We start from the raw sequence: 24,783 nt of genomic DNA on the forward strand, positions 1-24,783 counted from the left end.
GTAGTTGTGCCGGCAGTGCCTGTCCACCGCAGCCCGTCTGTACTCCATCCATTGCGGGTCGCTGTTCCAGTGCCTGGCAGCCTTGTCCCCAAAGGAGGTGTCCCCACGTGCAGCCCCACATCGCTGCCCAAGTGCAGGAACTGCTCCCGCTTGGAGATGTTCCCCTCCACGAACCTCAGCCGGTCGGTGCCGTGAATGAAGTGACACTCGGACTAAACCATCTCCTGGAACAGCGCTGTGTGTGCAGGACACAGGTCCGGGGGTGTCCCCCCAGCAGCCCCCCAGCAGCCCACAGTAGCCAAGAGCTCCGGGGCAACCGCGACTCCGCACCCCCAGTGCCCCACGGCTGCCATGGGACCCTTCATCCTGCAGTCCCAGTTCCTCTTTTCCACCCTTCTCTGTATTTTCCTCCCCCTTTCCCAACACTCCCCAGTCTCCAGCCCCCCCCCCCCCCCAACATCTGTTTGGGGGTCCCACCTCCCCATTTCCCTTTCTCTCCCCACCGTTCCCACCACTTCCCTTCCCGCCCCTCCCGCTCACCCGAGAGCTCCGCGCCCCCAGCCCGGGGGGCTCCCAGTGGCACCAGTAGGGCCCCAGCTGCCCCACACGCCCCATGGCCAGCGCCGGGCAGGCTCTGACACCTCCCCCCTGTTGGAACCCTGGAAACTGAGGGGTTTGGGCTTTCTGTGCTGACAGGCATTGATCCCCCGGCAAACACTGCTTTTGACCTGACGCTGGGAAGAAGGTTTCCAGAATTCAGTGATAGATCTGGGATCACTGGTGTGCGGTTTGAATAGAAATGTGCAGTGTCACATAGTGGAAAATTTAGAATTTGTGATTTTAGAATATAGTAATATATATTAAACCAGATGGAGATTTTAGGGCGGAGGTTTCTTTCTACTTCAATTTCTTCGCGGGTCTAGGTGGTACTTTTGTAATTAGATAGATAATTCCACATTGCAGGTCATGGGTGATTGGTTCTTGGGCTATTATGGTGTCTGTTTTTAATTGGACTCATTGGCCCTTAAAAACCTTTGTAGAGAGAGATCCGTCGCCATTTTTAGCCTGTTAGCTGTAAGTGCTGTTGAACTCACTGTAATATAGATAAGAATTAATAAACATCTGAGTCCGAACACGAAATTCCGTCTCTCGAGCATTTAATCTCGACTCTAGAAAAACAAAAAAGAAGATAAAACGCGATACCCCCCTCCCCAAATTCTCCTGGCGGGGGGCGCTGGGGGCAGGGCGCGGGTGGAGTCCAGGTGAGGAGCTCTGGGCGCTCTGGGACTGCCTGAGGAGTCATCAGCGCCGCGCGCTCTGATTGGCTCAATTATTTTGGTGCCTTCTCTGATTGGCTGAGGAGAGGCCCGGGAGTTGAGAGGAGGACCGGGAGAGATCCTGCCCCAGGCTAGCGGTGGAAGAACATCCAATTAACAAGGCATGCAGATCATTTCCCAGCGGTGCCCACACTCCTGTAGGAATTAAATGCACCGAGGATCTCACGAGGGTCACCAACTCTCTGGCGGCCAAATCCAGCCCTGCGCTCCCTGCGGGTGCGGGCACTCTGGGAAGGGCTCAGCTGCGGGTCAGATGGCCGGAGAGTGGCTTGGTGGTCACCTCGTGTGTGAGGCAGTGATGGGCTGGGGAGATGCGTGGACACTGCACACAATCACTTCCAAGCAAAAATCATTCCAGGAAGGAGCAACAGCTTCTGACAGAGACCAAGTGTTGCCACCAGGTGCTCCTGCCAACAGCCGCCTGCAGAAAGGAGCACACACACCAATGCACGGGGGCTTTGGCTGTCCTCTGGCAGAGAAGTCCCCAGGGGACACAGGTCTCTGTGGCAGGAGCAGGCACCAGCATTGGCAGGCCTTGGGGGCGGCAGGTCTCCTTTGGCAGGGACTCTGCCACACCTGCTGATTTCACTGCTCCCAGGGCTCAGAGCAGCATTCGTGCCCTGGGCCATACGTCCCGTGTCTGTGTCACACTCCTGTGTGTGTGACGGCCACCCAGCACCGGGTCTTGTCCCAGAGAGGCCCTGGCAGCTGCTGTGGAAGGCCCCGATGCCCTTCCTGCTGCAGCTGCATCGGCAACCGTGGGGGCTCCTTCTGCTGCCCTGAGCAGGCAGAGCAGAGGAGCATCTGCTTGTTGTTTGAGCCATTCCTAAAATCCCTGTTGGGCTGTCCTCGAACCTTGGGGGAACGTCTTCCTTGCAAGCTGGGCCACTTTGGGGGGGTGTGGGTGTCCCCAGGGCACGTGGAGGTGTGTCCTAGGGCTCTTTGTGACACAGTGCACCGTGGTCACCGTGCAATAGGAAAGGGACAGAGCGTACAAGGGTGACCCTTTGTGACACATCGTGACATAGGTGCTGGCGGTGACACGGCCACACCACAGTGCTCGGTGCACTCGTTGGGACAGGACGGAGAGAGCGGTGCTGTGAGGAGCCCCCACACAGCCAGCTTGTTCCCTACTGACCCGGAGCTTTTCCAAAGCGTTTCCTCTGCAGGTGGCCTCGAGGACAGACTGCAGGACACGGTGTCCTGTAGCCTTCCCAAGGCTTCTCTGTTGCAGCTGCCTACAAGGCACAAGTGCAGCACTTGCTCATCTGGAGCTTTTCCAAGACATCTCTCCTGCAAGCAGTCCCAACTCCAAACAGTGACATGGAGCAGACACCACCCAGAGTGCCCAAGCTGGCCTGGGTGAAGGAGGAGGAGGAGGCTGCAGCTCCCTCAGCACAGCAGCCTGAAGAGCTGGAGCAGATCCAGCTGCTGCAGGAGGGTGAGTAGCAGAGCTGGGTCACAGGGCTGGTGCCTGCAGCCAGCTTAGCCCCATCCCATCCCATCCCATCCCATCCCATCCCATCCCATCCCATCCCATCCCATCCCATCCCATCCCATCCCATCCAACATGCCCATGGATAGGACAGAAGAGGAGCTGGGGCTGAACCCCCTGGCAGCCACACCCCATCCCTGGAGCATCCCAGGGCTGTCCCTGCCTGGGAATGCAGGGCTGGCCTGTGTTCTCCGGCCTCTCCCACAGCCCCTCAGGCCTGGCTGCGCTCGCTCTTTGCCAGGTGCCGCCATGGACCCGACACAAGAGCAGGACCCTGCCCGTGGCCGCTTCCGCAGAACAGCGCAGGTACTGCAGCCATCCCCACCTGGGCTGGGCCTGCTGTCACTGCTCAGCCCAGCACCGTGCTTGGAGCACTCCATGGATTCTCCCTCTCTTCCTGCCCTTCTCCTGCAGATGATCTATGAATTCATCATGTGCATTTGGCGGGAAGAGACCACTGGTGTGGGCACTGGGCTCTTGGCAAACTTTCCCCTCTTCACTGCTGAGACCGGGGCTGCCATGCTGGATTTGCTTGTGGAGAAGGGTGTCTCCAATCCAAAGCAAGTAAGCAGCCTGTAGCCAGGAATAGTGTGGCACCTCAAGCCAGCTCTGCTGGGTTCCTTCAGTCTTTGAGGCCCAGACCAATAGGGTGGGAAGGGCAGCACTTCTCAGGGGGAGCTGGGGAACCTGCTGCTCGGGCAGGTATTCAAGTCTCCCCGGGCCTTCTGCAGGTGCCAGCCATGGTGAGGTACATCCACAAGTGGCTCACGGCCAATGAGTCTGCTGGGCACAGGCTGGACAAGGCCCTTCTGGAGCTGACCAGGGAATACCCCTGCGATGTGCTGATGACTCTCTTGCGCTGGGCCCCATCGGGTGACAGGTACGGCAGCCCCACCTGCCTTGAGGGTTTAGGGTTCCCCGGCCCGTTACCCTGTAGAGCCTGTCCCTGGTGACTGCCACACAGGGGGACAGTTCCAGGAGCCTCTGGCTTCTCCATTTGCCAGTGCTGCCATGTCAGCCCCTGAGCGTGCTGCCACGCTCCCTCCCTGCCCCTCAAGATGCCTGCACCCCCGTGGGCTGGCTGGGTGCTGCCAGCGAGGGACAGTGGGCAGAGGCAGGGCTGACGGCCAGCGCGGGCCCCTGCAGCAGCCCAGGCCACAGTGCTGTGGCCCAGACCCCCCTGACACAGAGCTCTGACCCCACAGAGCTGCTACGGCCATGTGGGGAGTGATCATGTCCTCCACTGGGACTGCGGAGCCAGCGCTGCAGATACTCCTCAATGTGCTGAACGCCTGGCCAGTGGACAGTGTGTACACCTCCGATGGGGACAGCACAGGAGTCTTTGCCCTGGCTGTGAGTTCCTGCAACTGACCTTTGCTTGCCCCTAGGCCACCTCTCCAGCAGCTAGCTCTCTGTCCTCCCCCCAGCTGCATCTCTCTGCCTCAGGCACTGCGCTGAAACCTGCCTTAGGGGCAAGGTTCAGGGGCACCAGGCTGGGCGCCCCCGAGGTGTCTCCCCCGGCCTCTCCCTGGCATGCTCGGGCCCTGCCACACGGATGTCTTGGCACTGAGTGTTGTCTCTGGGTGGTTCATATTTTGCAGGCAACCGTGACACTGTGGAGGGTCTTCAACCTGACCTGGTGCCCTCCTATAGTGTTGGAGTATTTTCCCCGTCTCTTTCTGTGTCTGCTCTTCCAAGTTTACATCAGCGCACTGGATACGCCAGAGGAGGTTGATACCTTCTGGAAGGGGTGCCAGGAGCAACTGGGCCTTGCCACCAACCCCCAAAGGTGCTCCATCCCAGTCCTCCCAGTCTCCCCATCCCTTCCAAGGCAGGAGCCAGGGCTGCCAGCATGACCTGGGCTTTGCTCTGCACACAGGTTTGCAGTGCAGACCCTGAAGGTCCTGCTCTGCCGAGTGCAGTGTGAGCGTGTTGTGGTAGCCATGGAAGGCAAGGCTGGCTGGGACACGCTGCTCTGTACTGACACCCACCACTATGCAGTGGGACTCCTGGCCAGGTGAGACCCCCTTCTCCCTGCTGCCCCCGGCACTTGTGCCCAGGGTGCCCCACACAGTTCCCATGGGCAGGGGTGAGAGGGCTTTGTCACAAAGAGACGGACGAGCAGACTGGAAAAGGCTGGCACAGGAGGGTGCCCGGGAACAGCCGCCTCCCAAAGTGCCCACGGGGTGCTTGGGAAAAGACCAGAGCTCCGTGGGTCACTCCTGGGAGAGCTTTGCCCTCTCGGCTCAGGGGCAATGATGCCTTTTCCCCTCCACCAGGGAGATGCGCTGTGTCTCCATGATCTGGTGTTGCAGCTTCATCTCCTGCCTCTTGGAGCTCCTCAGCCAAGACATTTCAGACTGGCAGCTGCCTGCCATGGCGTTCCTTGTGGAGGTGAGCCCCATGGGCAGCACAGCTGAGCTGCCTCCCACCTCTCTGCCCTCTCACAGCCGCAGCTGCCTGGGACGGTGCCCGTGCCCTGTGCTGCTGCCTTGGCTCAGCCCTGTGCAGTTCTGAGCTCCTGCCAGCTGGGCACCCCGGTCACTGCTTTGTGCCTTTCAGGTCCTGGACTTCCTGGACATCAATGAATGGGGTGACAGCCTCCTGGAGATCATGGCAAGGCGCCTGCAGAGCACGTCCAGGGAGATGCGTCGCCTGGTGCTCAGAGGCCTCGTGCAGCTCAGCAAGGACCCCTCGATGGTGAGAAGACAGCAGCGGCTGAAGCTGTGCTGGCAGCGTGGGGCTGGGGAAAGCAGCCCCTTGGGCTTGGCTGGGCTTTGGGAGCTGTGGCAGCTGCTCCCAGCTCTCCTGCGTTGCTGTTCAGCTGCCCGAGTGCTTCAGGACAGCCCTTCGGCCCCTGGGCTCCACGGCAGCAGCAGCAGCAGCAGCGTGGGCTTGCCCTGCCTTGTCTTCCGTGCAGAACATTAGAATGTACAGCCTGACAGAAAGCCTTGTGGACCTGTTGCGGGATGCAGATGAAGACATCGTTGAGATGACCGTCGCGGTGCTCAGCTTTCTGCTCTCGCACAGACACCTCGCAATACCCAGCCCCATCGCCCTGCGGCTGGCTGGCGTGCTCTGGCCACTGCTGGACAACGTAAGGCTCTGTGCCCCCAGCCACGGCCACTGGGTGCTGTCCCCAAGTGTGGTGCCCCGTGGATTTTTGGGCCTGTGCACAGAGGGGCCTGGAGCAGCTGATGAGGAGGGCTTTTGCTTCCTTTCCAACAGGACAACCGCCATGTACAGCTGCTCTCCATTCGCCTCTTCCAAGAGGTGATGAGGTTGGTAGCGGCCAAGGGTAAAAAGCCCCTCAAGATGCTTGTGAGCAAGAGCCTGCTGCCACTCTTCTTCAACTGCCACAATGAGAACATGCGTGTGGCAGAGGTGAGGACTCCTGGGCGCTGCTGTCCTCCTGGCAGGGGGCTCAGCTGTCTCCCTGCACCCGGGCACCTCAAGGGCTCCAGCCTCCTCCTGGCCTTGGCACAGGGAGGCAGGTCCTGTGCCCTGGGCTGCGGTGCCATCTCTGGGTCTCTGCTGCTCTGCAGGCCTCTTGTGAAACGCTGCTTTCAGCACTAAGCTTCCTGAAGAGGAGGGATCTTGAGCACCTGCTGATGGCGGATCACATGTGGAGGTTTGGCGAGTGCTTGGTAAGAACGCTGCTCCCCCTTCCCTGGGCTGCCCACGCGGGCTCTTCTCCAGGCTCCTCTGGCCCCAGGGCCGGAGCTGATGGAGCCCCGAGCTCCATCAAGCCCGCGGCTTGCCGGGCCCTCTGCCCCGCTCAGGGCTGTGCGGGCAGGGCAGGCCGGGGCCAAGGGACAGAGCCCGCGCCAACCCTTCCCTCCGTGCCCTGCCGCTCTCTCCAGCTGGCACAGGACAGGAGCCGAGCGGCCGAGCTGCTGCGCCAGGCGCTGCCGTACCTGCGGAGCCCACAGGAGCCCCTGCGAGAGGCGGCCCTCAGGTTTCTTGGTGAGCCACAAGCCCGGCTCCCTCCCCGCCCCGCCGCAGCTCGGCCCCAGCCCCGCCTGCTGCCCCGGCAGCGCCATCCGGGCCGGGGCTCTGGAGCCCCGCCTGCCCTCGGCGCCGCTGCCGCCCTCTCGCAGCCGTGTCCTTGGGCGTCAGGATGCGGCGAGGGCCCGGCCTGAGCCCTGCAGGGGAAGGCGCTGCTGTGGCCGCAGGGCTGGCAGCGCCGCTGCGGGGCAGCTGTGCGGCTGGGGCCGTGACAGGCTCTGTGTTGGCAGGGATGGCCGGGCGGTTCCTGAGAGAGCAGCAGCGAGAGTTGCAGCTCATGTGCAGGGGTGAGTGAGGCCAGCGGGCTGTCAGCGGGGGCTGGCGCTGGCAGCTGCGTTCCCTGCCCCGGCTGGGAGGGCTCTGCTCCCTGCGCGCACGAGGGGCGGCGTGGGCAGAGCACAGAGACCTTCCAGGGGCCTGCGGGAGGGACATTCGTGGCCAGCGCCTTCCAGCTGATCCTTGCTGTCTCCTGCTTCCTCCAGGCCATGGCAAGAGCTGCCGTGTGGGATGGATGGGGCAGGAGGGTCTCCCCAGGTCCCTGCAGATGCAGGCTCTGACTGTGGCTCTGTTCCTCTCTCTTCCAGCCCTTCAGGACATGACAGATGACACCAGCCCTGCCATCTCATGCCTGGCTCTTCAGACTCTGTACATCACCAGAGTTGTACAGAGCATTCCCTCCTCCCGACTCCAGCAGATGCGAGATGGATTCCGCCGCCTCTGGAAGTCACGGCCTTTCCTGTGTCGCCGGGGCTGGTTGTCCTGCGTGAGCACTGTGGAGAACTGATCTGGGAGGCTGCGTCTGCTGGGACCACCTGAGCCTGCAGGGAACACCTCTGCTCTGCAAGCACTTTGTTTCACGCCACTGTAGGATTAGTAAATTGCTGTTGTCATACACAGAGGTCCAGGAGCTTTCTTTTGGTGCCCAGAGTCTTCAGGCCAATGGGGAAGAGGGCAAAAAGGGTGCTTGTGCTCGCCAAGTTGGCCAAGCGTGCGGTGTGGAAGGGAAAGTGGCCAAAAGGCCCTTGGCCTTTGGTGGTTCTGTGGAAGCCTTAAGGCTTCTGACAGAGCGGGCGGGCAGAGGCCGGAGCTGCGGCGGGGATCCCTGAGAGACCGGTCCCTGGAGATGGCCAGCACCCCTCTGCCAGCCTGGAAGCGCCATCTGTGTCCTGCCCGTGTGTTGCTGGCTGGATTGCTGAGGGCTCTGAGGTGCCTCTTGATGCGGCTCCTCTGGAGCTCCTTCAGCAGCCAGGCAGGCCTGGGGGAGGCGTGGAGGGCACGGGACAGTGGGAGGCCATGAAGGGCTGCGGTGCTGCCAAGGCCTGCCCGGAGAAGGCAGTGGGAAGGCGTGACGGGGATGCGTGTGGCGCTGGGTGGCGGGAGGCTGTGATGGGCCAGGAGGACTTGTGTGGATGGGTTGGTGGGAAGCCCTGAGGAACTGGGTGGCAGAGGCCATAAGCAGCCCCCAGACAGCCACCTTCTTCCTGCCAGCCGGCTGCTCTGGCGCTTCCCCGACGCGTCTCTGGTGCCTGTGGCAGAAGCCCTCGAGGCCTGGCCTCAGCAGGACGGTGGGGACAGCCCCGAGGTGCCCAGGCTGCTTTGGCCAGGGACAAGGAGGGGCAGGGAGGGACAAGGAGGTCCTGCTGGAGCACGGCCACTGGCTGCTGCAGGCGAGGAGCAGTGGGAAGTGGCAGCGCTGGCGATCAGCCCGGGTCCCCAGAGCTGTCCAGGCCACTGTGCTGTGTGGCCAAGACTCCCCTGACACTGAGGTCGGGACCCACAGAGCTGCTGCCACCATGGCAAGAACGATGTCTCCTGGAGCTGGCCTGCAGAGCTCCTGCTGTCAACGTGGCTCTGGACACCAGAGAAAAATGACCAGAGTGTGCACAGGAACAGCAGCATCCAGAAGGCTTGTACCTCCTCAGGAAGACATGCACACCAGACAGGATGCCAAAAGAGGGGATGCTATGGGCACAATTTTTTGTGGCTTGGCAAAGGGTGTCAGGGAAAGTGGTCACCATGGTTTTCTCTTGACTTGCCAGAATCACAACAATGCTTGGCAGCTTCAGCTGCAGCCTGTCCCCCTGACTGACCTCAGCGGCTCTGCTCGAGGGCACACTCGCCTTCCAGAGTCGGCTGTTGCAAGGCAGCAGCGTTGGTGCCATCGTTAGAGACTCTGATGGGACACGAGCCCTTAGCTGCAGCTGCTGACACTCTCCTCCATTGTTATAGTTTTGCCAATTTAAATATACTAATTTTTCTGTTGTGAGACAGAACCAGGAGCAAAAGAGCAAGGCAGGCCTAAAACTTAGAAAGGGTATAAAAAACTTTATTAACTACACAAAGAAAGAGAAAGAAAAGCAAATTCAGAATAAGATCTCTAGAGCACTCCTTCCTTCCCTCTCCCAACCTTCATAACAACAAAACAAACATACAAAAAACTACTTCAGTCAGTTCCCAACTTAAATAGTCCTTTTCAGTTCACTTTGGAGAGAGAAGTTTCCTCTTGTCAGGCCATAGGGACTTCACCACAAGAAGGGAAAAAAACAGTCCTCTCATGGCTTCACTTTCACCATTTGCATCTGCCCGGGAAAAAACTTGCAAAGTAGTGAAGTTCCTCCCATCTTCACAGCTTTCCCAAAGCTGTGCTTATGGGCCATACTCATGGGGTATTTACTTTTAAGAATTAACTGTTCCAAACCAAACATTTTCTTCATCTCTCTTTCTCTCTGTTCATGCTCCATCTCCAGAAAAAGAGATCCCCTTTTCTCCTCGGGGCGAAGGATTCTCAACACAGATGCCTTTGATTAACAATCTATCAAATGGAACATCTCCAACCTCCCCGTGTCTTTCTCCATGGTTTATAGGAATATTCATCAGTTCATCCCTAAAATCTTACAAAAGTAATTTTCAGCCATCTTCACAGCATCTCCTCATTCTCCTTCCGTCTAAAGAAACTTAGCTCTTGCTTCACTGACTTTGGAGCATCTCCTTTTCCCCCTCTCATATTCAAAGGAAAGCCGGAGGTCTGCAAAATCTTACCTGAGCACTAAAGAGTTAAAGTTTCCCACAGAAGTCACGGCGCTGGGTGTGGGGGCGGCTGAGATGTTAATCAGCTTTTCTGGAGCTTGCTGCAGCCCCGCACTGCCCATGGCCACCCCTGCTTCCAGACAGGGCCCGGCTGCCTCCCCCAGGCCGTGCGGGGGCTGGGCGGGCTCGGCCCCTCCAAAGCTGCTCCGAGCCAGCAGCAGGAGCCGGGCCCCCCCAGAGCCGCGGGCTCGTAGGGGAGGAAGCCGGGCTAAGGTCTCATCAATGAGCCTTTCCTCCCCCCGGCCATCGGGTTCCCTGGTTTGCAAACGGGGCCCAGCGGCCTCCCGAGCTCCCCCCACATGGGAGGGAGCCCGGGCTGGGCCGTTGTTACCTGCTCAGCCACCGGAAATGAATGAGAGTTTTTTCCCGGGTTACCGCCTTCAAAATGTGTGCTCACCGAGCGAACTAACTTTCTGCAATTGGTTGTTCAGGCTGTCAATAACCAAACCAGCCTCCAATTGGTCCCATCAACTCCCAGAGGGAGTTCTCACACAGAGAATTTCTCTCTTGAGCTTCTTCTCCCCAGGTGTAACTAGCACAGAAGCCGATATTAGGGAAGATCCTGGTGCTTTCCACCAGTTTTAGAGGGTCATAAACGCTTTGGGGGATTTCCCGGTTAGTTTAGGGGCAGATGTGACCCCTTTTTTGGGAGAATCCTGATGCTTTCCGCCAATTTTGGGGGTTCTAAACGCCTTGTGGTGGACTCACTTCCGTGGGTTCTGGTGCCGCCCGCCCACGCTTCCAACTGGTCCGGACTGGTGCTCCCAGTGCCGCGTGGGGCGGGGCCGCGGGGACCCCCCCAGGGCACAGCGCGGCTGCTTTGGGGCTGGCGGCACCGCCCGGCGCTGGGCATGGGGCGTGTCGGGGGAGCTGGGGCCCTACTGGTGCTACTGGTGGTGCTGGGAGCTCACCTGTCTGGGGCCAGCGGGACTCGGGTGAACGTGTGTGCTCCCCCCGGGGACCCCCAGCCCGGTGTCACTCTGCCCCCGAACGGCTGCTCCCAGTATTCCCAATAAAGCTTCCCAGTTTGCCTGGTCCTGTTTATTGGGGAAGGACTTGGAGGGACCTCACAGGGGGAGTCATGGTTGGGGAGGGGGCAGAACAGGCCCTGGCATGGATTGGGAATGGGGACTTCCAGGAATGGTCGTGTCCCCCCCTTGTCACCCCGCTCTGGGGGACCTTGGGAGGACCCTGAAACACAACACAGCACCGACCCAACCCTAAAGGTGCCAGGACCCCAATAAACAAACAGGGGAATTTGGGGAGGGGGCACATGGGGGGCGCCCAGGCTGAGCCAAGAGCCCAGCGCTGCCCCAGCCCGACCTGCCCTGGCTCCATCCCAGCTCCTACCATGGGATAGGATGATGTTGGGAAAACGGGGGGGCAAGGATGAGCACTAGGCTCCGGGCGAGCATGAAACAGATGGAGGCGGAGGAGGAGGGCTCAGGAAGGACTGGGAGAAGGGATGGAGAGGAAGCAGGACTAGAAAGGACAAGGACTGGGACCCCTCCCAATGCAATTTGTGGGTCCCATCCCCCTGCCCAACTATATAAGGGTTCCCCTTCTTTTCCCCTGCTCACCCACCCCTTCCCCACTGCCCCCCAGTCAAACACTCCCATCGTCCATGCTTGTTTTTAATGCCTTCAGGCCCCTCCTGCTACATTTGGGGTCCCATTCCCCTTTCCCTCAATTCAGGCACCTCTTGAAAGCTTCTTTCTGGAAGGAATCCCTGAATTTTGGGATTTTTGGGGTGTAGTTTTGGAGAACAGCTCTGTCTGGCTTTCCTCTCCCTGTTGTGGCCTCTCAGCTGCCCCCGACACCCTGGGGGTGCTGGGATTTCCCTGCTGCGGACAAGGACGTTCATTCCCTTCCAGGAGCCCAATGCCCGGCTGGGGCTCCAGGGCAGGGGGTCCTTGAGCAGCTGCCCCAGAACCTCCGCCAGGGTCTCCCAGCGCAGCCGGAGCCGCTCGGCCTGGGGTCCCCAAAGGCCTCAGCGAGCCCCAAGTCCCTGCCAGGAACCCTCAACTCCCTCCAAGCCAGCATCCCCCACAGCCCCTGCAAGTTCCCCCCATGGCACCGGCCGTGGCCGTGTCCCCACATGTCACTGGCCATGTCCCACCATGTCCTCACCCATGGCTGTGTCCCCACCATGTTTCCATCCCTGTCACTGTCCCCCACATCTCCATCCATGCCTGTGTCCCCCCATGTCCCCAGGAATGGCCACATCACCGTCCATGTCCATGTGTCCCCATGTCACTCTCCATGTCTGTGTACTACCGTGTCTTTCTCCCTACCCAAGTCTCAGTTCTGTGTCTTTATTTTTATCCCAAGATTGGATGTTTTAAAGAGATGAAGAGAAATGAAAAGCAAATCCAGCCCAAAATAAAAGGATTTCTGTGTCCATGCTGGCTGAGAATCCAGCAGGGAAGGAGTGAGGGAAGAATGCTTTTGGAGGTGTTTCCACCCCACTGTCTCCAAAATCTTGGTCTTTGCCCCAGTTCATCACCATTTTTCTGTGGAAAACATCCTTGGACAATCAAAAAATCAAAAATCAAAATCAAAATCCTGGAATCTCTGGGGATGGAAAAGACCACCAAGACAGGACTGAAAACAGAAGATTTTCTGGGGTTGAACATCAACAAATTCACTCTCCCCAAGGAATTCCCAATGTTGGTTTCCATCCCGATGGACGTTCCTGTCCCTGCATTCATCCAGGTGCCCAGAGGGAGACAGGATGATGCACAGCCCCCCCAGCCAGGTGTCTTCCCAACACGGATCACCAGGACCATGGATCACCAGGGCCCTGCCCAACGGGGGTCACTGGGGATCATCCAACACCGATCCTCCCATGGGGGATGGAGCTGGAGCAGAGCACGAAGCTCTTCCCACACTCAGGGCACTCACAGGGCTTCCCTTAGTGGTGACTCCGTTGGTGTTTGGTCAAGTGAGAGCTCTGTGAGAAGCTCTTCCCACACTCAGGACACTCGTAGGGCCTCTCCCCAGTGTGGATGCGCCGGTGCCTCATGAGATGGGAGTTGTGCCTGAAGCCCTTCCCGCAGTCGGGGCAGCGGAAGGGCCTCTCCTTTGTGTGAATCCGCTCATGTACAAGGAGATTGGAGCTTCTCTGAAACCTCTTCCCACACTTGGGACACTTGTAGAGCCTCTCCCCGGTGTGGATGCGCTGGTGTTTTCTCAGGTTGGAGATGTGTCCAAAGCTCTTCCCACATTCCAAGCAGGTGTAGGGCCGTTCTCCTGTGTGGATCACCTGGTGCTGCATTAGACCAGAGATGTCTCTGAAGCTCTTCCCACATTTCCCACACTCGTAGGGCTTTTCCCCAGTGTGGATCATCTGGTGCCGGATCAGATGGAAGCTGTCTCTGAATCCCTTCCCACATTCCTCACACTCATAGGGCTTTTCCCCAGTGTGGATCATCTGGTGCTGGATCAGATGGGAGCTGTAGCTGAAACCCTTCCCACATTCCAAGCACTTGTGGGGCTTCTGCCTTCCATGAGGCTTCTCCACCAGCTCTGAGCTCTGCCTGGATCTCCGGCCGCCTTCCCGGCTCAGGGAAGGTCTTTCCTCCTCACAGCTCGCTAGGCTAGGTTTGCAGCCCCTCCTCCTGAGGGATCCCAGGAAATTTTCCTCCTCCGCCATCTGCCCACCCCATGCGAATGAAGAATCCTGGTTTGGGGAAAAAACAAGAGGGGACTGCCTTGAGCTAGCGGTTCTTCCAACTGATGTGCAGCTGAGGAAGACACTGGGCATCCTGTGTTTGTAAGGACCTCCCAAACACCCAGACTGATCACAAAAATCCTCCAAATATCAAGACATAGATCAAAAACTCCCAAAAAAGCAAGACTCAGCCAAACCCCCTGCAAAATACAAAGATTCAGGCCCAGCAAAAAAACAAAGCACCACGTCTTAGCCCAATAAAGCTCAGAAACAACAAGGTTCACCCCTCTGAAAATGGTGGATCCCCCTCTCCAGTCACCTGCTGAATGTGGAGGGGGGGGCCAACACGCTGGGACTGGAGGGACGCTGTAGGTTTGGAATCTTGTGCTGCTTCCCATTTCTGCTCTTCCTGTGTCTCTGCTTTTCCTCACATTCCTGTTCCTCCTACTATTCCTCCTTCTCCTGCACAATCCCACCTTCTCCTCCCATATGCATCGTTTGATCATTTTGTTCTTCAACTCTGCTTGTCCCTCCCTCCTCCTGCTGCCCCCAGGCCCAGCACCCACTGCCGGCTCCCTCTTCCCCCCAAACCCACAGCATCCCAGCGCAGGGGCAGCGATGGAGCTGGGGCAGCTCGGGCTGGGGCAGCGCTGGGCTCTCGGCCGCTCCCGCCCGCACTCGCTCCCCACTGCAGCCGCTGCCGCCACCACAGCGCGGGGGGGCCCGGCCTTGGCGCTCCCCCCCTCCCACCTCCCCAAATTGCCCTGCCGGGGGGCGCTGGGGCCAGGAGACAGACGAGTGACAGATCAGGGGGGCTGGGAAGAGTCGGCAGCCAGAGAGCACTGAAAATCTCAGCAGTGACTACAGGGCACCCATGGAGGGAAGAAAGGGAAGGCCAGGAAGGGATGCCGGCAAAAGGGATGATGATCCCAAAATATCTCTGAAGGGTCCCTGGGGAGCATTTTAAGGGAGTTTGCACATTCTCCCAGAGGTAATCAAGGACATGGACACACAGAGGGGCAATAAGGGAAGTCCAGAAGGGATTTAGACAACAGGGGATGGATGGTGTTGGTGTGCTGGGAAGGGACTGGGTGAAGGGGAGTGTGCAGGAATATGGTTCAGGCAAGATGCAGCAGGAGCAATCTATGTGGGAAGAAAAAGGGTGATGGAAAAGAGGAGGAAGAGAAAAATACTGAGGATGGGGATGTTTTTCAGCAGGCTCTTATCCTCCAAAGTTGCCAGCTGATGCAGATCCTTTGTATCCCCGGTTGCCAGGACAGGCACACAAGGAGGTCAGGATTGCAGGGGGTTTCTCTGTGCTGGGCAGCGGCAGGAGCGGGCGCAGAGGGGCGGCACCGGGAGCACGGGCTGGGGGCCTGTGGGGAGCTGCGGGGCCGGGCCGGGGCTGTGGGGCAGCCGGGGCTCAGCGCCGGGCGCTGCCTGAGCCCAGCACCCCCCGGCAATTGCAGGCCCGGCAGTGGCCCCCGGCCCCCAGGAGGCTGCGGGACGCCCCGGCCGCTGCCCGGCCCCGTGGAGCTGCCGGCCCTGCCCGCCGGGGGGGCCGCGTTTGGACACTGCGGCAGGACAGGCACCGGCTCTGGGATACGGGCTGGCCACGGCAGCCACAGCACAAGGAGCAGCACGAAGGAACAGCTGGGAAATGGGCATTGGACGGGCAAGCATCCAGATTAGCTTTTAAGCATTTTCCTTGGGTCAGTGCAGAAAGGAATGATTTAGCAGAAAGCTCAGCAGCTGTCAGAGGATGAGCACCCCCAGGCACTGAGGGGGCTGCAGGAGGGGCAGAAGAAGCCCCTGGAGCACTTGGTCACAAAGGCACAGCAGGGGAATGCAAGAAGGGATGAGGAAAAGGCCAAGGGGAAGGCAAAGGCCATGGCAGAGTTTCTACAGCCCCTGAGGGATGAACCCCAGGGCCCAAGGGGGCCCCAGCACCCAGGGGACGGGGTCGGCCACAAGGTCCTGGCAGAGGCATTGCCCTCCTCGGCAGGGGAGAGCCAACCCAAACAGTCCCTGGGAAGGAATCAGGGTTCCATCTGCAGGGCAGAAGGACACTGGAAGCAGATACAGGAGCACCCTCAGGAGGAGCAAGTGCAGCCCTTGATGGACATACATTGTCAGGGGTGTCACAGCTCCCATTACACCAGGGACACAGAGCATTGGGGCCCTTGAGAACATTCAGGGTGGATCTGGATCGAGAGGAGGCCTTTCCTGATGGACACAGAGACCTCTCCATCCACTCCCAATCTTAGATTTAAGGCGACAAAACGCCAAAAATTATTCAGGGGATAAATGGGAAAGGTGAGCTGGTGTGTTTTATTCAACCGCTGTTAGCAGATGTGGGGGATGGGTTTGTAATTTAGGATTTTTTATTTCCTCCTAATTGTGACTGTAATTTGCTGGGAAGGGATTGATGGCTAAATTGGGAATGCAAATTGATATTGTAAAAGGTGATACAGAGGCCAGTTCTGTTTTGCCTTTGTGTCAAATGTCTGGCAAGGCCTATGCTGAAGTGAAACCAGAAGTGTGGGCAGCTCCAGGAAAATAGGGAAATTAGATATGGAGCCTCTCCAAAGTACTTTGAAGTAACCAGGACAAGTGGCGTCTGAAAGCAATACCCTATTCCAAGGGAGGGAAGGAAGGGCTTAGAGCCTCCTATTGAGTCCCTGCTAAAGGCAGGGCTTTTGGAGCCAGGGATTTCTTCCTAAGACATTCCTATCTTGCCAGTCAAGAAACTGGAGGGATGGACACCAGGAGGAAAGCAGAATTTTCAAGTGTTAAAAAGCAGATTAACTGAGCCTCCTGCCCTGGCCCTACCACAAAGGGAAAAATAATTTGAATTGTATGAGAATGCTAAACAGGGCCATGCCCAAGGAATTCTCATGCTAAAATGTTTAACCCAGTGGCCAGAGTGGCCTCATTGTCTACAGAATTGTGCAGCCACAGCTTTAATGGGACCTGAGGCCCAAAAACTGCTGGAAGGAGGATCTCCTGTTGGTCAAGTCTTGCATCAAATTAAAGTTTTGATAACCAAAGGAGTGCCTGCACTCCCACAGCTGCTGGGGAAGACAATGGCAGAATTCCACTCTGCCTCTCAGTTACACTCACACTGGCCTGCCCGGGATTCCACTGTTGGAAAATATACCTTGTTTAAATTTTTAAAAGTTATTTCTCAACTCAGGCTTGATTTGCCTTTGCACTGGGGAAAGAAATTTTAAAGAACTTTTTAAGGGGTGTTACACCAGTCAATAGGGATGAGTTTAACATGTCAACAGACTGGGAAGAGCCCAAAAGACACCCACAAAGAGAATGCCCATCAACAAAACCTCAACGAAACATCAGCAAATATCAAAGAACACCCACCCAGACACTGCCCCCGGCATCGAGCATAGATGGAGACACCTGGTCTGGAAAAGGCTGAGAAGGAAATCCAGGAGTTCGGACCTAATTAACATCACAAGAGGAGAAATCCGGGTCTGCTAAGAAACAAAATACTAAGAACCACACAACTTTGATGTAATGAGGAATAGACGAGTGGATTTCTATGGGTTCAGGCTGTAAAACCTTTATGAAAATCTAGTAAAACTCACGTGTCATGGTATCATTTTCTTGGCACATCCGGGCTATGTGTGGATGAAATGATTTCTGTTGCACACCCCGACCAGAATCAAGTAAAACCTTGACTCTCTAACACTAAAGATATTATTGGAGAGTTTTGTTTTTCCTGCAGTTTAACTGACAAGATTACTCCATTAGAAAAAAATTCCATAATAATCCCACATTTATATTATCAGTTACGATTGGTCCAGGGTTGTGACAATTTTTACTCCCAGGAAAAGCAGAAAAAACTTGATTGCATTGGAATATTTTCGTACATATTTGCAGGAGGCTCTTAATGATGGCAGAATGTCAGAATGGATTTTTGGATGCACATCTTTAGGTTGCATTTGGCAAAACTAGAACAGTATTAATGGTGAGACTTTAATGCATAACCAGTTAATACAAAATCGTTTAGAAAAAAAGCAAAGCAAAACAAAACAAGCAGGTTGTGGGGGTGCACATGTGAATCACCAAACGGCAGCTCTGGAAGAGAAGAATCGGTTCCAGGCAGCCGTGAGGGGGAGCTTTAGAAATGCAAATTACCTGAAGCAAAGTGTGGACAATGCCCCAGGATCTTCTTGCCTGGGGGAGGAATTGGGCTGATTCCCTCTGCCCCTCACCCCAAGCTCTGCCTGCTTGCACAGATGGAATTTGCACAACTAAAGGCAGAGCCCATAGTGAGGATATCTGACTGCAACAGAAATTGGTTAAGCTGCAAAGGGAAACAGCAAACGCAGAATGTTGGGAAAACTTCATGAAAAAAAGTGGGGGGAAAATCATCCCTCTCCTCACTCCAACCTGTGCTGTCACTGTCCAGGCTATATAGGGCATATCAGAACTGTATTTTCTTGCCCAGAGAAATCAGTTTGGTATCCAAGTATTTGATGATTTAATTAGAAAAAAGTGGTCAATTGATTCTTCCCCGGCTGGAGGGAGCACCCAAAAATAGGAAAAAGATGAAGAGACACCAGAACAAATCCTACAATATCATGGAGCAGCCCTTGGAAACCCTAACGAATTCATATCACGATATAGAGAATCCATCCATAATTTGAGTGGCATAATTAGGTTAAAAACTGTCCTTGAAATAATAACCAACCAGACAACTCCAGCTCCTGACCTTCCTGCCAAACAATCCACTGAAATGAGGAACGAGACATTTCACCACGTGATGGGATCAGATGATCTATTAAAAGAAGGAGGGGGAGTTTGTGGAAAATTTATTACTCAAATTGCTGTTAGCGACTAGATGATAACCGAAAAGTGGTGAAACAGATAACAAAGGAAGTAAGAAATTAGTTCATGTACCAGTCCAAACAGGGAAAGGATGGGAATGGGACACGTTTTCGTGGTTTCCTGGCAGACCATGTCTTAAACGAATGCTGCTCCTCCTCTGACGTGCTGCAGCAACTCTCAGCTTTTTACCATGCACGACACCTTGCGCCAAAGAGGACGCAGGAAAAGAGATTGAGTCAATGGAAATTAAAAGTTTGTAAAGGCAATTCTTAAGAAAATAAGAAAAGGAGGGATTGAAAGCAGTAATATTAATATCGTAGTAGGAGTGAATATTAAGAGGGACATGTAGTAGGGGGATCGGGAAGTCTGAACCTTCCAAAAACGTCAGCAAGAGGGGAAAGGGAGAGGGAGACGCAGCCGGGAAAATGAGGATAAAAAGGAGGCTGCGTTTTAGAGACCGCATGGCAAATGCCGCATGGCCTCTCCCTTTGTTCATCAATAAAGTCACTTTTACAGGACTCCTCTGTCTCCTTCGGGCACACAAACCTCTGGCCACGGGAATTTTCCCGCACAGCCCCGGCCACAGGGCAGACACCTCTGTGCCACCCACAGCAACCGGGACGAGCCAGCGCTGCTCCGGCACCGGCTCCTGCCGAGGCCCCAGCGGGAAGGAGACCGCGGGCAGCCGCTCCCGCAGCGCCCTCAGCCCAGCGCCAACACGGGCCGGCACCGGCACAACCAACCCGCCAGAGCCCCCTGCCGCCCCCGAGGCCCGCAGCGAGCCCCGAGCCCCCGCACAACCGAGCGCGGCTCCCACCTGCGCTGGGGCCGCCTCCGAGCTCCGCCGCCGCCTGTGGCTGAGGAATTCGATGGGATGTGTTGCCTTAACCTTTCTGACCACTCCCAGCCCATCTATGCCAGCATTCAAGCCCTGAAAGAAGGTGTCAATAAATTTCGGGCAGATCATGGGTACGACTGGCTGAACTGGCTCTTAGGGCACTGGGGACTCACTGGCTGGGTTAGGAATTTAGTTCAAATAGGTTTGTATGTATTAGGCATCATATTATGCATTGTAGTAGTTATTCCTTGTATTTTACAGTGTGTTAAGAATTTAATCGACAAATCGCTTAAGAGTGTATTTTTAGTTAAAAGAAATGGGGGAGGTGTGGATATGGGTAATGCAAATGAGACTGATAGTACTGCAGATTGAATCAGCAAATGCAGCCTGACAACGAGGATGCCTGGCAAGAGCAAAGAGAGACCTGACTGCAAGAGGACTGGATCAAGTGTGGGTTATGGGAAATAAGATTTTACTAAGTCCACATGTAAAGTTTGTCTATGTGAGAGTTTGTCTGTGTAAGGTTTCTCTATGTGATTGCAGTAAAATATTACCAGCCTTCCTGTAATTGGTATATAAGCACATGTAGTGCTCAGTAAAAATTGGATTTTGATTGAGAGGAATGTTGAATTTGTCTTTACAAATGAGCTGTGGATCAGCCTGTAGATAAGGCTAGCACTGAGAGATAAAAGAAACAATGGGATGGATTCCACTGATTGATGAATGGGAAGAGATATTTGCCTTTACAAACAAACTGTAAGGCTGCTGATAAATGAAATTGGATACTGAAAGATGAAAGAAGCAAGGGGGGAAAACTATGAATTCTGTAAGAATTAAAAATTAAAAGGGAGGGTTATACATTAGAGGGGAATTTCAGGTATCAGGCGTTCCGGGAAGTCTGTGCCTCTCAAGTACCTCAGCCAACGGGGAAAGAGAAGAGGGAAATGCGGCCGGGAAAACAGGATAAAAAGGAGGCTGTGTCCTCCAAAAATTGGAGAGATCCCAGGGGAATATCCCATGGCCTCTCCCTTTATTTAAATGAAGCAAAAAGGATTCCTCTGTCTCCTGTTTGGACATAAACCTCTGGTGTTTGTGGATTAATTTTCCTGGCAGAAAGAACTTTGGGATGCTTACCTGCACAAGCACGTGCAGTGCCTCAGTCATAAGTGCCTCAGAAATATCAGAAGTGTGTCTTCTTCAGAGTGTGGTCACAAGGGTTCAGAGTTGGAGCCAGTTCTGCGGGCAGGCTGATGAATAGTCTGGGGCTCCTCTGCAGAGCCCCATTCATTCTGGGGCTGCTTTCTGCTGGTTCTGCTGGACTGGCTCGAGTGAAACACACACCCAATTAACAGCAGTTAAATTACTCTGGCATGAAACAGTGGGGAACAGGCAGAGCAGTGAAGGGCAGCATGGACCAGTTGTTCTGGCAGGTCTGACGAGGTCTGGTTTGATACAGCACTCACAGAACTCTGCTCCACCTGTGACACTTCCACTTGCAGTAGATGACTGTTCCTCTTCACAATATCCAGCAAGGCAGGTCAAAGACACTTTTACAATTTTCATCTTCAAAAGGGAGAAGAAATCAGCAGCAAACATGAAGTAACCAGTCAGAGCTCCTGGGCAGAAACAAAAGAACAAAGAGTGGTGGAAAAAAACAGGTGGAGCAGTGATCCTTATCTGTGTGGGAGATATCCTCTGCTAATGGGCCATCTGTTAAAACCAGGTGGGGCAGTGTTCTTTATCTTTTCCACAACCCATTCTTCCTCCAGGAAGATATCTTCTGTTAATGGGCCATTGAGTGCCACTGCATGACTGATAAAATTCCATCATCCCATTGGGAGATGCTCCAGCCAGGGGGAGGAGCCAAGCCTTTCCTACCTAGATAAAATCTGAGATTTGGAACACCAAGGCAGCCCTTACCCACTGGTTTCCAGAGGACAGAGCTACCAGACCTTTCTACAGCATCACTACTACAACAAGACCCCTTCATCGGGACTGCTACCACCACCCTAACTAGCGGGGTGTCAGGTTGTATTCTGATTCTGTCAGTTGTTTTCATTTGTACTATTGCATGGATTTTATTTCTCTTATGTTTTTCTTATGAAATTCTATTTCTGACTTGGAGTCTCTCACTGGTTTTGCTTTCAAGCGAGCACAATTTTGGAGTGGATTTTGGCTGAATCTTGATATTTGGGGAGGTTTTGATCCGTGTCTTAAATTTGGGGGATTTTGGGTGGGAATCTTGGTGTTTGGGAGGTTATTACAGACACAAGATGCTCAATGACTTCCAGAGATGAACTTGGGCGAGGAGGAACACCCAGTTTATGAAGCTCTCTTCTTGTTATTTCCCCCTAAACCAGGAATTTTCATTCCCCTGGTGTGTGGGGATGGAGGAGGCAGAAAAGCCCCGGAGATCTCTCACGAGGAGGGGCTGCAAACCCAGCCTAGTGAGCTGTGAGGAGGAAAGACTCTCCCTGAGCTGGGAAGGCGGCCGGAGATCCAGGCAGAGCTCAGAGCTGGTGGAGAAGCCTCCTGGAGGGGAGAAGCCCCACAAGTGCTTGGAATGTGGGAAGGGTTACAGCTACAGGTGCAGGCTGATTGAACACCAGAGGATCCACACTGGGGAACGGCCCTACAAATGTGGGGAATGTGGGAAGGGTTTCAGTCGGAGCTCCAAGCTGATCCAACACCAGAGGATCCACACTGGGGAGAAGCCCTATGACTGTGGGATATGCGGGAAGGGCTTCAGTGAGATCTCTGACCTGCTCCGGCACCAGGTGGTCCACAGTGGGGAACGGCCCTACTCCTGCTTGGAATGTGGGAAGAGCTTTGGATGGAGCTCTGACCTGAAAAAACACCAGCGCATCCACACTGGGGAGAGGCCCTACGAGTGTCCCAAGTGTGGGAAGAGGTTTCAGACCAGCTCCAATCTTCTCCTACATGAGCAGATTCACACAGAGGAGAGGCCCTTCCGCTGCCCTGACTGCGGGAAGGGATTCAAGCAAAATGGCAACCTCACTGCCCACCGGCACATCCACACTGGGGAGAGGCCCTACGAGTGTCCTGAGTGTGGGAAGAGCTTCTCACAGAGCTCTCATTTGACCCGACACCAACGGAGGCTCCACTAAGGGAAGCCCTGTGAGTGTCCCGAGTGTGGGAAGAGCTTCGTGCTCTGCTCCAGCTCCATCCCCCATGGGAGGATCGGTGTTGGATGATCCCCAATGACCCCCGTTGGGCAGAGCCCTGGTGATCTGTGTTCCTGGTGATCCCCATTGGGTGGGGTAAAGTGGTTGGAGAGATATCTCTCTGTTTTCCTTCTGTTACTATGATTTGGTTGGTAATAAATTCCCTCACTGTGCCCAGGCTATGTCTGTGACATCCATTTTGCTGTTTGGTGTGTTTGCTCGTCCTGTCTTAATCTGCTCCTGGAGCTACTGGTTAAACTTTCTCTTCTCTTGCAGCTGGAGGGGCAGGGACAGAGTGGCTCTGGTGGGTGCCTGGCATCAGGCCAGTGTCACCTTGTCTTGGTTTGAAAGACAGGTATTTTTCTAAGGAAAGGCGAGAACCCCTTTCCTGAGATGCAGAGTGCAACCCCCTCCCTTCTAATTATTTTAGTTTCAAATCAGAGCCTGCCAGGCAGAAGATATGGGGATAGAAATAACAGTTCTTTACTGATATCTAACAAGGCAAAATAGCTGAAACAACAACAGCTATAAAAATTGACAGCAGAACAGAACAGTATAACTCAGTTCCAGTCCCTTTGGCCAAAGCCCTCTCTCCCTGTGCTGTTACCGGTGCTGGGGGCAGCGCAGGTCCCGCGCAGTTGAAGAGGGGCTGGAGTGATGGCGGCAGCAGCGGCCCAGGGTGAGAGGGATGGGGGAGTGACTCCCCCCTCACGGTGTCGGTCGTGGTGCTCAGCAGAGTGTCCGGAGGTAGCAGGGTGAGGTGGGAGAGCAGCAGAGCGATGTCCAACGGCAGGGAGCGTGGATCTCAGTGCTGGGATGGCAGGGGAGATGCCAGATCCGAGCACGGGGCATCCTCCTCTCACTCCACAGGCGAAGTGAGAGAGCAGAGTCCCCCCCCAGACCCCTCTCCCACCTTTTCCTTTTCCGGTCTCCCCCCATCCCCCCACCCCCGCAAGAGAAAACTATTGCTACGAAGGTGTAGCCACAAATACTCAGCATAACATTGGGAAAAATTCCACAGAAAGAAAAGGGAACAATTCAACCCCCAACAGGAGGAAAGAGTGGTCTGAAGATCTTATTCTGAATTTGCTTTTCTTTCTTTGTGTAGTTAATAAAGTTTTTTATACCCTTTTAAGTTTTAGGCCTGACTTGCTCTTTTGCTCCTGGTTCTGTCTCACAGCAGAAAATGAGTATATTTAAATTGGCAAGTCAAAACTATAACATTATTTGGTGCGTTGGCCAGAAAATTCAAAAATTCAAATTAAACCAAGACATTAGATTATCCTATCTGGATGAAGATAACCAGAACTCCAGGAAATGAATTTATTTATTTATTTATTTTATTTATTTATAAGACAGGATGGCTACAAAAAAAGTTGATTTGCAGGTTGGGGGGGGGTGATTTTGAATAATGCATGAAGGTCTGTAAATATGCACCATGTCGATGCATTTAAGGAAGTGTTTTCTGAGTGTGTGCCCTTGGCTGAATGCCCAGCACCCAGCCACATTAACCCTTTGCTTCATTGTCTTAGTCTCTTATTTGTTTTATTAAACCTTGTAAAATTTACCAGGAAAGTGAACCTCGTTTTTCACATCACTATGGGCAGGGAGCTGCTGCTCCTGAAGCTCACCTTTCCTCGTTCCTTCCAGGAGGAAAGCTGGGTGTGGGAGCGCTGCATGCGCTCCTTCAGAGGCTGCTGAGGGCAGGGCTGGGGAAGGGGAAGAAGTGGATGAAGAACTGCGTGCAGTGTCCTGGCCCTGCTCATCCTCCCCATGAATGACGAGGCCCCCAGGGTGGGCCAGGCACTGCTGCCAAGGCTGAGCACTGACACGGAGAGGGGTGGCTGACCCCCCCTGGGGCTCCAGGCCTTGGGCAGCATTCCCCAAGCACAGCCCAGGGAAGGGTCCCTGCAGAGCCAAGTTGGCATTGCCAGCACCTGCCCTGCCCACTCCAGCAGGGCTCAGCACCAGGCCAGGACACCGAGGTGTGGACAGGTGTGTCCCCAAAGGTGTTGGAGAGCAGGGATTTGGGCCTCAATCCCTGTACCTGGGGGCCATTCCCGGATGTTTTGGCAGCTCCCTAAAGGCAGAGTCACCCCAGGTCAACTTTCCCAGGCCCTGGAGCCATCTCCCAGTTCCTGCTGTTCCACAGGCCTCCAGGAATGCCGTCCTTGCTATCACAGAGCTCCTCAAGTGGAAGGAGCTGAAGCACGTGGTGAAGACAGGGCAGAGCTGGAGGATGGCTGACTGCTTGGTGAGGATGTGCCCCAGGGACTGTGCTGGGCCGTGGGCTCTGCAGCTGGGCCTGG

General features: G+C 55.3%; 1 protein-coding gene across 1 annotated transcript in view; it reads right to left on the minus strand.

The window, feature by feature from the left end:
- The window catches only part of LOC148218217 (uncharacterized), a 404,528-nt gene that overhangs the window by 61,635 nt on the left and 318,110 nt on the right, over positions 1–24,783 (minus strand). The window contains 1 exon segment of the mRNA XM_088157926.1: positions 12,883–13,198. Within this exon segment, the coding sequence (XP_088014052.1) occupies positions 12,883–13,198 (316 nt within the window).

The sequence above is a fragment of the Sturnus vulgaris genome, unplaced genomic scaffold, assembly GCF_052056855.1.
Source record: "Sturnus vulgaris isolate bStuVul1 unplaced genomic scaffold, bStuVul1.hap1 Scaffold_194, whole genome shotgun sequence".
Classification (NCBI taxonomy): Eukaryota; Metazoa; Chordata; class Aves; order Passeriformes; family Sturnidae; genus Sturnus; species Sturnus vulgaris.